The sequence below is a fragment of the Motacilla alba genome, chromosome Z (assembly GCF_015832195.1).
Source record: "Motacilla alba alba isolate MOTALB_02 chromosome Z, Motacilla_alba_V1.0_pri, whole genome shotgun sequence".
NCBI lineage: Eukaryota > Metazoa > Chordata > Aves > Passeriformes > Motacillidae > Motacilla > Motacilla alba.
The window spans coordinates 24,186,783-24,205,217 of NC_052046.1; the positions used below are offsets into that span (position 1 = coordinate 24,186,783).

The 18,435-nt window shown below is 36.6% G+C and overlaps 1 protein-coding gene across 3 annotated transcripts in view; it reads left to right on the forward strand.

Annotated features, from left to right (window-relative positions):
- Positions 1 to 18,435, forward strand: part of CERT1 (ceramide transporter 1) — an 82,474-nt gene that overhangs the window by 10,491 nt on the left and 53,548 nt on the right. For all 3 annotated transcript variants that reach the window (XR_005255252.1, XM_038124391.1, XM_038124392.1), the window contains exon 3: positions 13,360 to 13,476. Coding sequence is in view for 2 of the 3 variants with exons in the window: in XM_038124391.1 (XP_037980319.1) it covers positions 13,360 to 13,476 (117 nt within the window). In the remaining variant the exon portion in view is untranslated. The remainder of the gene's footprint in view (positions 1 to 13,359; positions 13,477 to 18,435) is intronic.

Here is an 18,435-nt window from a genome sequence, read left to right on the forward strand (position 1 = left end):
AGATAGCTCAGGGAGGCTGTTCTTTGTACTATGATGCAGGTTCTAAAATGATGAAGATTTAAAAAAAAAATCTACAATGTACATTAACCAAATATCTTACCATTACTTAATATTACTGAAGAATTAATTTTTAGTATTTGAATATAATCATATGTTACCACACTCTTGAAACTAAGGCTATAATCCAACAGTATTTCTGTCGCTTTATTATCAGAGAGAATATAGTTCCCCAAATGACTTTTTTATTAAGATAATTAAATTCTAACACTGTTCATTATTTGACATACACTTCAGGGTCATAATACTTGCCTGTGGATCAGTGTATTGGAGCAGTTTCATGCTGTGGAGTATTTCTTGCAGATGTATACAAAGTCTTGAATAATTTCAGTGGTTTAAGTATTAAAGCTATGATTTTATAGCTCAGCAAATTTTTCTGTGCTACTTACAATCCTTATTCTTGCTCAATCTGAATTTCTGTGCATTTTTGTAAGATTGATTTATAGTTGATTTCTTGTTCAGGAATATGTTTGGTTCATATGTCACCCGTTCCAGGGCTGTACTGTTGCTCAACAGTCCTCCTAGGCAACTTGCTGTTTATTATGTGGTGTGTCTTGTGATAGCTGTTAATGACGTTTTCAACAGCTCTGTTGAGGTTTTGTACAATATTAGACCTCACTTTTGGATATGCATTCATAGAATACGAAGTCAAAAGTCAGAATACTTTTCATCTTGCAGCTGCAGCTGGCCATCTCTTTTTAGATGCTTCCTGAAACTTAACTGTGCTTTCTGTTCATACAGTCAAAATAGTTTGTCTTAGATGACTGCTTGAGTGTTGTTTTCTTTTTCTCCCGGTTAATCTTCTTGCCTCCTCCTTTAGGCATATACTTTAGCTGTTATTTTCCCATGTTCATGTTGAATTCTAGTTAGGGTGAAATCAGTCTAATAGTGTGGCCAATTTCACCACTTTTTAAATCTGTTTGGTGTGTTTTTCCTCTCAACTGAAGCCCATCATTTCTTAGTTAAGAAGACTAGTTGGAACAGAATTTACTACCCCAGGTCTCCAGCTACTTAACTGAGGTTGTACTGTAACTGGTGTCTAATATATTCTTAAAGCTTTAGTTAAGTTGCTGTCTTTTAAGGACAAGTGTTGTTCTTTCTTATGTTCTCTTTTACAGCTCTTTCAAAACTAAAAATGCGTGCATATATAATCTATATGTATACACATGCAAATATATATTAAAGAATTAGAGGTAGCTGTGATGGCAGAGTTTAGACTGACAATTCAGGTCAATTTTGAACTTTAGAATGAAAGCTTTTAGACTGACATTCATGAGCAACATGCCTTGTCCTTTTAATTAGTTCTTACATATTTTTAATTATTGCTATAATTTACTTATTACACAGTAACCATTGTCATCTTGTATTCAAAACAGTCACTTATATCTGACTTATATTTTCAATTATCTGTAACTATGCTGTACCATCTAGCCACTATCATATTTCTAGCCTGATATCTTTGTTCTTGATGGTCCTAGTTGCTGAGGTGAAGGTAACCTAATTGGAGAACTCTTCAGTGAGGGATGGGGAAGGTTGGATGACAGGACAGGTATAGAACTGAAGCATACATCTTTTGCCAAAACACATACAAATTAGGGTCCTTTGTAAGCATCTTTTAACATATGACTGGGGCACTGTGACGCTGGAGAGGTGGTCTTTTCCCAGGCTGCAGCCTTGTGGCTTCCTTGCCCTGTTGCTTAGCTGTTTGGGTTTTTTCTTTTAAGTAGCCACTGCTACCAAGAGCAAAAACAGCCTTCCCAGCTATGGAGGTTGCATGATTTCACTAACTGGTATTTGACCATTAAGGAATTGTTTATGGTTCTGGGGCTATGGCTTTTCGTCTGGACAGTTTCAAGGTCTTTGATATCTCATGCTTAAATTTTGTGTCATAACAAGGGATACCTGGTTCCAAGGTTTAGTTGATAGAGCCAGTTTTCATAACAAGTTAATGAGATCAATTCAGGACTGGGAATTGCATAGTTAGCATAAGTCCTGTTGCTAATAATGTTCATACTGCATTTATAGAAATGCTTATACAATTGTACTGTGTTAAGTTGCTTATGTTTGGATTCAAACCAAGCTAATATTAAGTCTTAGTGTGGTGCTTCTGCAGGTACATCAGGCTTTTATTCTAGCTGGAATGCCCCTGATTTCCTAGAACAGGTGTTTCCATCTCCATCACTATGAGTCTAGGTCCAGAATGTTCTACACTGTCAGCTCAACACAGTGCTGTGAAGCATGGCTTTTCTCTTAGGGTGGAGTACCTTCTCTGGATATTCACTCCTGGTTTACTTGTGAAATCCATATTGTTCTCTTGCCACCAGTGTATGTGAGAGTGCTGGGTCTCCTGTGCCACAATGCAGTATTAATCAATATATAAACACTTCTCTTAGGAGTGCAGCAGTGTGAGTGTGATTCCTGCTCCTATATGTGACTGTCCAATAAAATTAACCCTTAAAGAAGCGGCTCAGACAGTGTTTCCTGCATTCTCTGAAGTTGATACAAAATTGCTTGGCTTCCTTCCTGATTAATAACTCTAGTTTATTGCTGTATATTATGTGGTTCCTAAGAAGTTTAACATGGTGATTTGTAATTAATTCTAGCTTGATGTTTTTCTATAGTTTTTTTCCTGTGTCTGATGCATGTTGGTGGATAATGCAAATATTTTGTTCCAATTGGAAACCTGAGAAGTATCATATGAATTTGTTTGCAGGGGATTCACTTAGACTTGGTTCTCACCAAAGCAATAACATGTATGCTTCCATTTCCATAACTGATAGTTAGCTCTAAAAGTAAATTTTATGAGTTAGACCAAGTTTTGCGTTCTTCAGACTATGTTTAAACAGGACAGGCCCATTAGTTATATCCTGATTTCTCTTGGTGTGTCTCTAAATCTGTTAATACCAATTTACTAATCCACGGAGCTTTTACATGTATCTGTAGTCACTAGTGGATCACTTAACATGACAGCTGCAAGCACATACTGGTTTACAACTATTTCGGCCTTGCCCTCTTTCTTCTAGTAACACAGTGCCATTCCATGTCTTTGACTAATTTTTAGCTGACATTTCAAGTACACATTTGTTATACTCTAGGTCTTGCTATTAAGTGTTTTTTAAGTAGGCTCTCAAGAATAGCAGCGTCAGGGGCATGTTTACATATAAACCGACACAGCATGACTACCTACTAATTCCACTTCATTAACACAAAAATAATTTGATGAAATACTAATCTAAAAAGTCATGTAGTGTAAGATACTGTCCTGTAAGATAGATTAATTCCTCACAAATAATTATGAAAACTGTTTTTATATGATCACTTTCTGCATTTGAATCTATTTGGCAGGTGTGCAGAGAAACAGATTGACCAGGTTACACCTGAGATCTGTAATTTCAAATTTTGAGTGTGGTTTCAGTGCTAAAGTAACATACAATGTACACTTGATCCAGACTTAAAGGAACAGTTCTCCCATGAGAGAGCTTCTTTGCAATGGATTAAACCAAGCTAATTTTAAATTTGCATGCTATGCTAACAAACTGATTTTAAATTCTGCTTACATGCTTCTGCTTTCACTGGCCTCTACTTTAGCTAGGTTTTGAAAAGATAAGATAATAATTTTCTTATTTAGAAGAAATTTTAGTGTTTAAAGGCATTTTGAGAACAAAATATCCTGACTCAAGACCTGAAGAAAATACTCTGACTCAAGACCTGCAGTGGAATATTTGGGTAGTAGCAAATAATGCAAAAACATTGAATAGCTTTTATATTTTTAAGCCTATTTTCTTTATAGGTTTTTTTTTCTACATGTGTAAATATGCCATTTTGAGAAAGTTTTCTTTTTTAATGTGTTAATGAGCAAGAAGTTAGATATCCCATATTTTGCCCCTAAAGGTTTATCACTTCCAATAGGCATAGAACTGTCTTATTTACTTGCTTGTTTGTACTAAGGTTTTCCTGTACTGTTGTAAAAAAATTACAGTACAAATAAATGTAAAAAGAATACAACCAGTCAATGTAACTAGAAAGTGGATTCTTATTGCTTAAGAATAATGACAATGAAAGGCAAGACATTGTAGACCAGTGTTTCTATTAGGTTTTGACTGGATTTTAGAACTAAGAATGGGAAACCAGAAATTTGTGTTGTGACTTTTGGTAGACCCTTATTTGCCAGATTTGTGGATCTACTTGGCTTTTCTTGGGGGCAGCAGGGCGCAAATATTGCAAATATAGAAAATTAGAACTTGTAATGTCTTTTGGGACTTCAGTACATTATTAATAAAATGTATTATAAATAATGAGGGATAATGCTTTCCTTAAGTTGTTCCCTCCTGAGACTTAGCTCCTCAATAGATATTGATATTTAAAAAATCCTTGCAAAATATATTACTTCAATGTTTGTAGTTCTAAAGGCAAATGTCTTCAAGAATGAGTCATAGTGACAGAAGGATCTTGATGAGCTTTAATGCTTGCACTGAGTGTACTTTGTGGGGCTGGGGTCTGCCATGTAGCCTCTGTGAGGAGACTCCTGGTTGTCCTGCACAGAACATGGTCAGCTTCAGCAGACAGAGCACAGGGCAGTCACAGCTGAGCCTCGCAGCCACTGTGTGACATCTCAAGGTAAACAGAGTTAAATGGCAAAAATGCTGCTCAGCAGTGTGTAAGAAAGAGAGGAGTGAGGAAAAGGTGTGAGAAACAGCTGGCTGAGCATGAAGAGATGCTCCAGCTGCAGAGTGAGATCCCCTGCAGCCTGTAGAGGAGAGTATTGTGCAGGCATTTTTGGTGTAACCTGTGCAGAGAATCATACCAGACCAGATTGACCACACTGCAGCCTGTTTAGAACCCAGCAGTGGCTGCTGGATGTGTCTTAACAGAGGCTGCAGCCTCCAAAGAGTCCGTGCTGTAACAGGTTTAGACAGAAGAATTGCAGTGGTGGATACAATCATCGCTGGAGCATGTGAAAGCGTGAGGAAGGAGTGGCAGAATTAAAGTGTTAGACCATAGTCCTCATTCCCAATCCTCCTGTGCTTCTCTTGTTTCTCACCATCCAACTCTACTTTGCAATAAATTAAGTCAGTTTTCCCTAAATCAAATGTGTTTGACTGTGCTGGCAGTAGGTAAGTGGTCTCTGTCTTTATCTTGACCCATGAGCTTTTCAGTGACTCTTGAGAGAAATACACTAACTTGTAAAATACTGCTATTTAGTATTTAATAAGGCATGATTGACAATGTTTTGACTGGTCTTGTCCGTTAAAATCCTAACCATGCATAATATTACTTGGTAAAACACATATTGTGATTCAGCTGATAGAATTTTTCCATTGATGACTTTAAGTAATATTCACTGTGTAAAATGCAACTTGAAAATCATGTGAGTGGTACTTCATTTCGCCTCCTTTCAGTTCAAAGTTTTTTTAAAATTTAGCATGTTTTCATTTTAGAAGTAGGGGACAATTTCTTCACAGTTTGGATCTCTCATGAATTAAGTGCTTTCAAAAAATAATTTTAAGATGTGCACTTTTTCAAACTTAATTTTTTTATTTGTTTTTTTTTCTAGTTAACTAATGGCAGCCTTTGCCAGTTCCAAACTGGTTCTACGTGGGAGCTGAAATGCAGTTTTCATGTGTGCTTTTAGAGCACAGATCTTAAAGTAAACTTTTTATTTTTGGGGTTTTGTTAGCACCTCAACATAGGTACATGAAAAATGTGTTCATGTAACTTTTTTTTTTCCTGGTATCAAATAGGTTCTTTTTTCCTTTATTCTCATAGTCAAAATATGTACTTCAGTGTTAGCCTCAGTTCCAGGTAACTGCAATGTTTTTCTTGCTTTGATACATGCTGCTTACTGAAAATTATGGAGTGATTTTTTAGTTTTCTTTATTTAGTGTTGTTACCTGCTACATTGCATTGTTTTCCCTTTTTCTATTCCATTGGGTTAACTAATTTTTAAGGTGCTCTTTATCTTATTTCTGTAGCTCATCATATCTTGTGCCTTCTCTTTTTTTAACTCAGGATACTGGTGTTTTTCACTGCATCCTAAATTATCACATGCACATCTCTCCCTTTAACCAGTTTGCTGCCTTCTGTTGTGAGTTTTCCATTTTCCTTGCTTATGGATGAATACGGTGCTGTTTTGAACTTCTGTCTGTTTCAAAGTAGTACCATGTTACAGATGCAATTTATTTTATTCTGATCATGGCTTGTTCCCCTCTGTCCTTTCTTGTCCTATCCATATTATCCTGGAGTGATATTCTGAATTTCCTGTTGAAAACTTGAGAGGATAGATGTGGTTTTGGCATTTGAGTCAATACATCGAGGTCCAGAACATAATGAATGATCTGTGAAAACAAATAAACAAATCTGTAGGTTGGTGGTAACTGCTCTGAACGTTTGGGGTTTTTTGTGGCAGAAGTGGTAGTTTGTTCAGGTACTTCAGGTACTTTGTAACTGGAGAATTTCAGGAAGTGCAAAAAAGAACAGTGCAAAAAGGATGCTTTTTCCTGAATGCCATGGGAATTGTAAAAAGCTAACAAGTAGATAAATTGTACCTTGCATGCTAGGACAGTGATACTGTTCACATGGGAAAAGCTGTGTATTCAGCTCTCTTGAGCTGGAAAAGTTGTTTATGAATGGTTATAATCTGGCTTGTATCTCATTTTCCAGGGTATAACTTTTCATGTCTACTTTTATAAGAGGTATTTAAGTTAAAACTGGTGAAGTTTGATATCTTAAAAAAGATTTACAGGCCTATTAACCTGAAGATGCTTGCAGATGGACATCAGAGTTGCAGAGTGGTGTTTCAGTATTTCGTCATCAGATTCAAGCAAAGGGCAGAATGCACCAAGTTATATTGCAAGTGGAAGAGAAGTAATTGCCAGGTGGTTTGTCTCTATACACACACTACATGCAAAAAAAAAAATCTGCAGGCATGAGTTACAGCATTTGCATCAATGAAGTATACGCAAAATACCTAAGTCAGTTTTACTTGATAAGGCTCTTTTTTTGTTTCTTAAAAGCTGAGTATTTGCTTTTACAATAGTTTTAGGTACTCTGATATAAGGCATATATATGTAGGCTGTTTTTGAAAGAAAAAACCTGAAGTTTGGTTACCAAAACTTGAATTTGTTTTCTCAATTTTCAGTTAAGTAACTTCTGATTGACACCATACTCAAACCCACTCAGAAAAAAAAAAAGTGAAGTTCTCTTAACTTCCTTTGAGTTGCACTAAGAGAAGCAAAGGGGGAATATCAGGTTTCATGTTTTAGGTTAGGCTAGATGATACCCTCTTTTGTATTTATGCTGGTGACATTCACATCTGTGAACTAAGGAATTGTAGTTTTCATTTTCTGTAGGCCTCTATTGTTTGTCTTGTGTCCTAGTTCCCAGCTCGAGATTTTCTTAATAAGAAAAACTTTCAAAATTATTTTAAAATAATCTCAGCTTAGGTAAGTTCTAGTTCTGCAATGAAAATAGTGGCAGAAGCATACTTTAATGATAGTAATATGCAAATTTGAGTTGTATCTGCTATGAACCACCCTGGCTTTCCTTGGTAAGGAAAGGACAAAATGCCATTAACACCACTTGGAGTAATGAGAGAGATCAAGCAAAAGCTTTTTCATTCAAGGTTTGGTTTTGGCTTTTTTTTTTCTTACATGGAGTGCTCTTGAAGTTTATAAAGTATATAAAAACACCTAATCTTTCCTGTGTGATTTGCCTTAAACACCTGAACCAGTATTTTTCAAGAAGATACTGCTCTGAAGCTTGTTTTATGCATAACTCAGGCTTGACAGCTCTATAGCAGGAAGGATTTTGTGGCAATGAAATCAGCTATGACTCATGAGACCTGAGCTGGCTACTGACTTCCTCAGTAACTGTAGCCAAGTGAGTGTTTTCTCATGTAAACTGTTCTTGCTTAGAAATGTTCAGAATTTATGAGCTAGTGTCCATTGGTTTTGGAAATATCTAGGATGCTTCAATACTTGGAATTGCCTTTGTTTCTGCAGGATTCTCTGCAGGTGCCTTGGAAAAAAGCCTTGGAGTCCTACAGAAAGGGTGTTTGTGGATACTGGAGGCCAATTTCTTGCAGCATGTTCTTAAATGGAATTATGATTTAGCTGTGGTGGATTTTTGTTGGTTTTGTTCATTTTTTAATGTGGGCTCTCAAAAGTGCTCTTGGCACACATAGAGATTACCTCTGTCACAGACACTTAAATCTGTGCTTAAAACTCAGCTTTGAAAATGCTGTAAATGTTTTCAGGTGCCCCCCATTCAAAGTGTCTTGGTCTGGCTTTTATTCCCCAATGCTCTCTCAATTTATGTAAGTTGCTGGAGACTGCTGCAGGTTGGGAAGAAGCAGCTGAAGTTCTCCAAGGTGCTGTAAATCCTGAGGATAGATAGTGAACTCCTACTTGCTTCCTGTTCCCTGCATAACATTGCTCTTTCTTGCCTTATCTTTGTTGTGAAAGGTCGTTAGGACATATCCTGGCCTCAGCACATGTCCTTAGCTTGTTACAGATGCAAATCCCTATTTATCCTCCAAGGTCCTGTCATGTGACTGGCTAAGAACAGTACGATTTTAAAACAGCTTCTGAGTGTAGAAAAGGGAAAAGCAACACTAGGCTAGAAACAGTGAACCTCAGAAAGAAATGAGACCTAAATGAAATGCATTGCGGTCTACAGGAAAAAAAGTGAAGAGAAACGGAAAAACTTCAGGAAGCATAAAGGAATCAAACTAGTCTTATGAGAATGTTAGAAGAATAAAGGACAGACCTGAGAAGTCGTGAATAACACTTTGTGATCTTTGCTAGTTGGGGGTACAGAAAACAATAAAAGCAGTTACAGCCAGAGGTGAACCAAGGAAGTTTGTCTGTAGCTTGGGGGCGGGGGGGAGGGGAGGAAAATGTAAGGTACTGCCTATTACATACAGAGTACGTAAATGTAAAGTAACATACAGAAGTCTGCCAAGTTATCAGTGAAAATGAAACATGAACTCTGTACTGGTGGAGAAGCAGGTTCGTCAACAACAATCTGATTTGTTCTGTGTTAAGAAAAGAACACATCACAGGATTCAGGTGATTTATTTGTCTTTTGTGTTCAGTTAATTTAGGGTTCTTCCAATGAGGCATGTTTTCCAAAAAAAAAAAAAAATTCAGAGGAGAAGGATGATAAACAATGATTTCAGTTGCCAAAAATATGGAAAATAGGCAAATAATACATACTGTTAAAATAGGTAAATAGTAAATCATGTATCACCTACCTAAATTCCTTTTGAAGTATATTTAACCTTGTTAGTGGTTATTTCTTTTCTTTAAGCAACTTGATCTAACAGGATCATCTGATCAGCTGTACTTTTTTATAACATGGAACTGCATGGTGAGCTGAGTATAGCCCTAAACCTGAATGTTAGAATGACAGAATATGCTGAGTTGAGTGATGCACCAGGATCACTGAGTCCAACTGCTGGTCCTGTGCAGGAGAGCTTCAAGAGTCCCACTGTCTGCCCGAGAGCATCATCCAAACACTTCTTGAACTGTCAGGTGTGGTGTTGTGACACTTCCCTGGGGAGCCTCTTCCAGTGCTCAACGACTCTCTGGGTGAAAAACTTAACTCTCCATACCCAAAATAAACCTCCCCTGACTCAGCTTCATGCCACCTCCTCAGGTCCTATTGCTGGTCATGAGAGTGAAGAGATCAGTGCCTGCCCCACTGCTTCTTGTCAGGATGTTGAAGACCCACAATGAATTCTCCATTCAGTCTCCTCCAGGCTGAAATGACTGAGTGACCTTAGCCTTTCATAAAGCTTCCCCTCCAGACCCTTCACCATCTCCATGACCTTCCTTTGGATGCTCTCTAGTAGCTTTATGTCTTATATTTCCATGCCTGAACCTCTACATAGTGCTCAAGGTGAGGGTGCCTCAGTGCAGAGCAGGACAATCCCCTCCTTTGACTGGCTGGTCAGTTATATATATGTGTGTATATTTATAGTGTGTATATTTATAGTGTATATATTATATTTATAGTGTGTATATAGTGTATATACATATATATATATATACACACACATATGTATATATAGATGACTTGGTCTCTTAGCTACATGTATAAGTGTTTACGCAGTAAATGGTGGAGAAAAGTGTTCAAAGTATTCTCTAGACCTCAGAGAAAACATCTTTCCATGTCTACAAGGCATGAATTTTCAAATATATTAGAAGCTGTTTTGGAAAGAAGAGAAGTACAGAAACATGTCTTTGAAAAGAAGAGAGGTGATAGTCTTAAGTTGCATTAGAAGATGTTTAGGTTAGATATGAGATTCAGGGGAAAGCAAGGATGATGGTGAACTGAAGTGCACCATATGAAAGTGTGGGATCAGTAGTACTGCAGGCTTTTAAGTACTGCTGGTACTACTGTGCCAGCAGTAAAGCTGCAGGCTTTAAAGACTTTTGGAAAGTCTTTCTAGTCACATACAATGTAATTGCTTGTAACTCTATCCAAAAGACTTCAAGAATGAGACATCAAGCTGAGGAATGCTGTCATGTTAGGAAAAACCTTGATAGCTGATCTTTCTAGACTTTCTGTTTGGGTGATTTTTTGGAGTATTTCTGCATGTTGTAGATCATTGCATGACTAAATGAGGGCCTGTCAGTGGAGTAGCTGGGAGCAGGCATATAAGCATGACAGATTGCTTTGGCAAGTTTGCTGTTCTAAAGCAGATAAACTTTTTACATATATAATAATAATAGTAATAGAAAGTTCAGCTTGAAGAGGGACCTGGACTAGAAGACTTGTATTGTCCTGTGTTGGGTCTGTATGGCAAGTTTTGGTGATGGGGGGCTGCAGATGTGGCTTCTGTGTGCAGATGCAGAAGTTGCCTCCATATCTCACAGACTCAGCTCTATCCGGGTCCAAGAAGGACCTGCCAAAACTGAGTTCATGAGAGATGACGGTATATTGACTCTGTGATAACATATGTAAGAAAGTGTAAAAACTGCTATGCACCGTGGATTGGGAGAGAGGGCTGAGAATATTTGAGAGTGACAGCTTTGCAGACACAGAGATCTGTGAGGAAGGAGGGAGAACACATGATCAACTGCTAGAGCATTGATTCCTCTGCAGCCTGTAGGGGAGACCATGGTAAAGCAGATTGTCTCCCTGCACCCACAAGCATCTGTGGGGTGTGGAAAACCCATGCTGCAGCCTTCTAGCAGGACCTGTGGCCCCATGGAGAGAGGAACCCATGTTGCAGCAGTTTGCTGGCAGGACTTGTGGTCCCCTGGGAGACCCATGGGAGCAGGCTGTGTCTTAAGGACTGTGCTCTTTGGAAAGGACCCACACTGGAGCAGTTCAGGAGGAGCTGCAGCCCCTGGGAAGGACCCGAATTGGAGAAGGTCACAGAGGTCTCTGTCCCATGAGAAAGTTCTTACACCGAACAGGGAAACAGCATAAGGAAGGAGTGATAGAAAATGTTTGAACTGACTGCAACTCCCATTCCTTGTTGCCCTGCAGTGCTTGGAGGGATGAAGTAGAGGAGAACAGGTAGTGAAGTCGAGCCTAGTAAGGAGGAGTGGGGTGCCTTTAAAATTTTTATTATCCTGCTCTGATTTGACTGGTAATAAATTAAACTATTTTCCGTGAGTCAAATCTTCGCCTGTGGCAGTAACTGGTGAGTGATCTCCCTGTCCTTATCTCAATTCATGACTCTTTGATCATATTCTCTCTCCCCTATCTGGCTGAGGAGGTAGTGAGTAAGACTTTGGTGACCACCTGGCATCCAGCCAGGGTCAAACAACCTTGTGTCCCTTTTTTACACCCTTTTATCTGGTTCAGCGAAGGCAAAGGAGTTTATAGAGCCAGTTTTGAAAGTTGGTTGAATTTAATTAACTTGAGATGGTCAGGTATTCAGTAATTAGTAGCTATAGTTGTTTGACTTGATTTTCAATTCTTACGGTTACTGGAAATTTCTCCTGTGGGAAGTTTAAATTTCTTAACATTGAACATTGAACACTCAGATGCCTGACAAAGTATATGAAGCTTGAAGCTCACACTTTGCTTTTTATGTACTTTTATTAAAATCTTTATACTTCATTTTTTAATTTGTAATTTGTATTCTTTTGTTATACTTTTCTTATTCCTTAGTATATTAAAAACAGAAAAAGAGAGAGGTGTTTGTTTATTTGTTTGTTTATGTGTAAGTAGCTTCTAGTTTCCAAATTCTTTGAAAAAAAATCTCACTAACACTAGAATAGTGTGCATGACAACAAATGAGACCTACTTCTAGGTTTTCTTTTGTGGAGTGTTTAGTCAGTGATTAACAGTGTTTTGATTTGCAAGATGAATGTATTGGCAGTGTGGTCTTTGGGTTGTAAAGGGTATTCCTAACTCTTGTCTTCAGCATCTGGTACCAATATTTGGGGTCTTTCAGACTTTGTCACTAGCCTTTATCCTGGAGCCTGTTAACCTCCTGCAATTATTTTCATGTGTATTTTTTCTTTGTATTTGATTTCAAAAAGGTGTTCAGCTACATCTGTATTACATGTCTTTAAAAATGGCTTTCAGAGATGAAGAGTGTGGGGAATATTTGGCTCAGTTGGATGTTTGCTAAGGAGCAATGTCAGGGTACAGGGCAGATTAGATCATTGTTTTCTTTCCCTGTACTTTCCTTAGCAGCTTCACTGTTGCATTAGTAAAAGCTCACTAGTATTTAAGGCATGTGAACTGAAAGTTAGATACAGTTGAGTGGAGATGTGTGAAAAGATTGCATGTGGCTTCCAATTATCTGTGAAATAGAGAAAGTAGTTGAGGCAGAACATGTTACAGCTTGTAAGTTCCAGCTCTGACTTGTCATTTAGATATAGCCTGCTTTTATGGTTCTATCCTGGTATTTTTTTGCTATGATGTATGTGTTTCATCTAAAATTAACACTGGTAACTAGTGTTATGAAGTTCTTGTCCTGTTTTGAAATTAAAATGTAAATGAAGGAATATTTTCCGGTATGGTAGATATTTTGCTGAAGGATTTGTTTTAAAGTATTTGAAAATGTGGAACTTAATATGTATGGAATGTATTTATGAAAATTTTGTTTAATAAGAATGTATTACACAGGCTTTTCTATTTCAGAAGACCAGCATCTTTCCTTATGAGAGTATATGTTCATTATTAGAGACAGCTACACAATACAAAATTTAGAATCTAGGATGAATTTGAGACAATAACAGACTTTCTAATTAGTGTTTGAGCGTCAAAATAATCTGTGAGGTAATGTTGATCATGTTGCTAATTTAGCTACTCATACACTCTCTTCTGTCATAGCCCCATGACTTTGATGAATGCAGATTTGATATCAGCGTGAATGATAGTGTTTGGTACCTCCGGGCTCAGGATCCAGACCACAGACAACAATGGGTAGATGCAATAGAACAACATAAGGTACGTAATTTTCTATTTTCTAATTTCCATTCTCATTCCTTCATTAGATCAAGCATAGTGCTTGCAGAGAGTTTGAGCTTCCCCTCATGGTATTTATGACAGGTAAAAGCTCAAGGTTGAAGCTCTATGTTAAATATGTTTCAAAGGAATTGACTTGTTCTTCACAGATAAGACTTTACTGGGGGCTAACAACTGTGAGCCTTTCTTGAGCTCTCTAGCTTGAAATAAAAAAAGCTTTTATTATGTTTGAGTGATGATTTCAATGTTTTGTCCATCTTCTCCCTGATTATTGAATTGCTTCTCATCTATCTTGTTAGTCTTAGAGTCAATTTGCTAGATTATCATTCTGGTTTTGGGCTCCTCTTTTTCATCATTTGACCACTTTTACTGTATCTGATCATGGACCTTTGTGTCTATGTCTTTTAAGGCACTATTCTTCATCCGCATTTTGGTTCAGCTTTTTTGATGTGTTCTGTATATCTTCCAATTAACTCAATTCATTTCATTTTGAAAATACCTAACCTTAAAGCCCTTTAGGTCAGGCAGAAGGTACACAAAACATCCATTATGTTTTCAGGTACAAGATAGGCACTGTCCCAAGGTGTAGCATTAAATTGCAATACCTAGCCCAATGCAGCCTCTCAGTCTGGGTTACACAGGTATTACAGGAATACAAATTGAAATAGGTATCCAAGTAGGTGTGAATTTTTACCTTGAGCTTCTTGAAGTGTTGTCTGTATAAGTACTGTGTGTAATTAAGAGATTTCACCTTTTATTGGCCATTCCTTGCAATAAGCAGTAAATGTTCTTAAATTTAAAGTGCTGCCATTTGATAATGGTTCTCTAAAAAAAAATCATTTCAATTGGACTATTTTTCCCTTTGTAGCTTGGCATTTTGCCTTCATTTTGATACAGACATAATATTAAAGCATAAGAAATGAAGTTGCAAAGCCAGGATTCTTTCCTGTAGTCTAATGAAAAAATACAAAGTTAACAGTGGCACGTTTTTGAGAAAACAACACTGCAATTTATTCCTAGTGCAATACCTGAGAGAAATTTCTCATGAGGATACACTGAAGAAGTTACTGGATTGCACATCTGCAGAACTGGCATTTCAAAAACTAGTAGGCTTGGGGGTCTTCAGGTGTGGTTTAGTGTAGTCATGAAACTTGATAGCTCTAGGCTAAAATTTAGACTAGGTTTCATGAATGATTTAGCTGGGGAAATGTAGAACTTTAACCTGAAGCTGGATAAGCAGAAATGCAGTCTATGTCATTGAATGCTACCCTGTAGGAATGAGTGATGATAAAACCCGGATCCTGTCTTAAACTCTGCCCATTACTACCTCAAACCTTTTTCATGCTATTTTTCTATTCCCTTTTGTAAGACTCATCTTAACTGGTGCTGAGTTCTGAGCTGCAATTTTATGGAATCACTAACTCACAAGATTGTTGAATGGTAGTAGTTTAGAGTTCGGTAGTGGAAGTGTTGATGAGGCATTGTTTCTCTGTACTACTTTTAAAAAAAAAACTTGTGTTTTTCGACACTGATTTTTTTACCTGCATTAGTATTCACCCCTGTCATGAGGTTTATTTTCCTTTGTCTATCTGGTATTATTGATAAGCTTTTATTGGTAAGCTTGAATTGTCTTACTCAAACTCCTTTTCAGATAATGAATGAATATTGAGGAGTACAAGTTCTAGCAGTCTAAAAGTGATTTCTCTTTATAAAGAAGCCTGATTAATTATACAGTTTTTCAGCTTTAAAAAATAATCTTTTAACATAATTAGGTTTAGGCAGTTTAGACTTTCATTCTTTGCAAGAATTTGGTAGTTATTTAAATAAATAAATTTTACTAGATCTCTGTCTTGATGTTTAAAAAAGAAGAATGAAGGGTTGATTATTTACACTAGTCATTTTTTTCTAGTTTTTAGAATTATATATAGAAATAGGGATAAGAAAGTGGTTTTCATTATTTTAATGAAGTTACTTTTCAGCTTATTTTTTAAAGAAGGAGGGTGTTCTGGAATGTTGTAAAAACAGAAGAGAAGTACATCTACAAATAGGAAGTGGTAATAAGTCCTTCTGTATATGCTAAACTGACAAGAAACAGTTGAGTTTGCATCTCGCAATCCTAAGGTAATAGCACTGGACTTGACTGTTCCGAATCTTACAGCTTTTCCAGTATGTGTAGTTTGCGCATGGGTATTTGACATTTTTCAGTTTCTTTCATATTCCTTTTTACTCTCTAGTGTTAACAGTATTTAAGGCAAATAGCAGTTGTTTTCATTCTTAAATGGAGTAGAAAATACTTCTAAATAAGCTATCGAAACATTTAATATGTTAAAGTAATACATTATTTTACATACATACTTACAATGCATATTTTTATTTTAAAACATCCTTTCTGTATTATACAACTAAATATCAAGAATATCATGATCAAAACATAGCAAGGAAAACAGCAGAAGTTACTGCAGTCTTGTAATAATAGCTTAAACTCATGTTGAAAGTATATAATGCATTATCAGAGTTACTAACGTCTTCTTTCCAGTGCAGTATTCTGTTGTCTTCAGAACACAGTAGGAGTTTTGTGTGATAAATGTAGGTGTAGAGGTACATCTGTTGCTTCTAATGATTTTAGAAAAATAAACAGTAAACTTATGACCAGAAACCTTGGAAATCTTGACTAGCACTTGAAAAAGTGCTGTATTTACATAAATAGGTGTTTGGTAGAATTAAACACAACACAGAAGTGTCCAAATCCAGCCGCCAGTCTGATAATAATTAGTGGTTCTTAAAGAATATGTCTCGAAATGTATTGTTTCTATACTTTCATTGAAGGGTTAGTGCTATAACCTGTAATTTTGAATATAGGTTTGTATGGAAAATATTTAAGAAGCAGTACATTTTTCCAATATAACTTTGATGGGATTTGGAAGAAAGTATTTTCATGGAATCTGAAAGTCAATCCAATTTTTCATTCAAATGTGTATGAACAGCACTTAAGTGAACCTTGGATTTCATTTGGAACCTCTACATTCATCCTTTAATTCACTTCAGCTCGTGGAAGTTTTATATCCAAAAACTTGACTGAGAAAAGGGGAAGATGGGCAGAGTATCTCATTGCGCTGAAAAGTTCAGATCTATTAGCTTACTCTGACATTTTCTGAAGGAGCTTTTTGATCAGGTTACCAAACCTCATGCAAAAGCTCCTTCTGGGTAAAAAGGTTTTTGTTTGAGAAACAGGTTCTTCAAATGGCACATAATTTGAATAAAATCAAGAGAGGAAATTATTTCCTGTACTAAACAGTCATTTTTCTTAACATAAAGTAGTTTCTTGGGGTTTTTTTAAGTTCTTTTTTGCTTACTGAGTGGGCAGGTAGTTCTGGTAGATTGCTTAAGCTACTCACTAGCAAAAGTGTCTTTGTGAGACTTAATGGAGCATGTCACAAGGTTGTTGATCTTCAGAGTGAGAAAAATAGACAGAAACTTTGTGTTTCATTGTGCTCCAAACAAAGAGAACACTGATTTAATATTAATTTAATATTAAATATGAGTATAAGCAGACATAGAAAAACTTAATGCTTAGCAGAACCCATGAGTAGCTGATGGTTGAGAAATGTAAAATGGCTTATGGTCACGCATAAAAGCCATTAGAATTTTTAGAGGGGTTTATAATTGTACTTTTTTTCCTTACATTGAGGCTCCTGAATCTTTACTACATTAAATGTTTCAAGTATAGCTCAAAATGTCTATTCATTGCCCTGAACTGGAGGAGTGATACATCTAAACCAACTGTAAATCCATCAGTGAGGCAAATGAGGAAGTAGTTCGCGTGTAACCAGGAGTCCATTCTTCTACTTATATGTTTCATTAGATGTATTGATCAGGCATTTCTCTCGTGTCAAAACATTGATGATGCTTGAGCACCGCGGTGCTGATCTGTTTGGAAAGTATCTTCTTAATAGAAATTTGAAAGACTGCCTCTTCCAGGTCTCTTCCATGGTTTCAAAACAGAATTTGGAATTTCTAACCTAATATTAGATAAACTGGCTTAAATGTTGTTAGTTCAGTGCTGTGAGAAAATGAGAGCAAATTGCTGTTTGTTGTGAGAAAGATCTGTATAAGTGAACTTACTTTGAGTAAATGAACTCCTGAGATCAAGATAATGATTTCTTGTAATGTTAATCCACCACCTGAGTTGAGAACTAGATGAGAATTTATTGAGAAATGAGTACTTTATGAGAAATTTTGCATCACTTTAGGTTTGTCCATTTAATTCCATCATAGTTTTTATTTTCTGCACACAGACTCTTAATGTCTTCATTATTGACTTTGTGGCTCTTCAGCAATATAGATTGATAGTTTTTTTGGTCTTCTATTTGAAAAATCTTTTGTTTGTCAGATCGAAATAAGTCTTCCTGAACTTCTTACAATATCTAATTTTGCTGTTTCAGACCAGAAAAGGTAATTTTTCAGAGGAGTACCTAGATACCCAGCAAATTGGCATGTAGGGAATAGGTAGGTTTTCTTTTTAATTTTGAAGTGATGATGTACAACGTGTTTATATCTAGACTAGAAGGCATGAATCTCAAAGTTTGACTTTGAAAGGCATCAGGTGGCTATTTTCTGAACCTAATTGACATATGTCCCTTTTTGGGGGATGAAGGGACCTGTCCCCTTTAAATGAAAGTGGCCTATCTTCCTCAGTAAAAATTTTCCTTGAAGGAGTGCTTTATTTTTCACTCTTGATTAGACACTGTGAAAGGAGTTAGCTAGTTAGAATAGGATTATGCAGAAACATCAAGAAGAGTAAAACTTATATCTCCTTTTTTTAGCGTTTTCTCCCCAAATGGGGAGAGTATGTGGCAACCTGGGGTCAAAGATAATTTAGCTTTTAAGTAATTCTAATTTTGTGCAATTCTTTGTATACTACAACTTGTTTCTTAAAATACC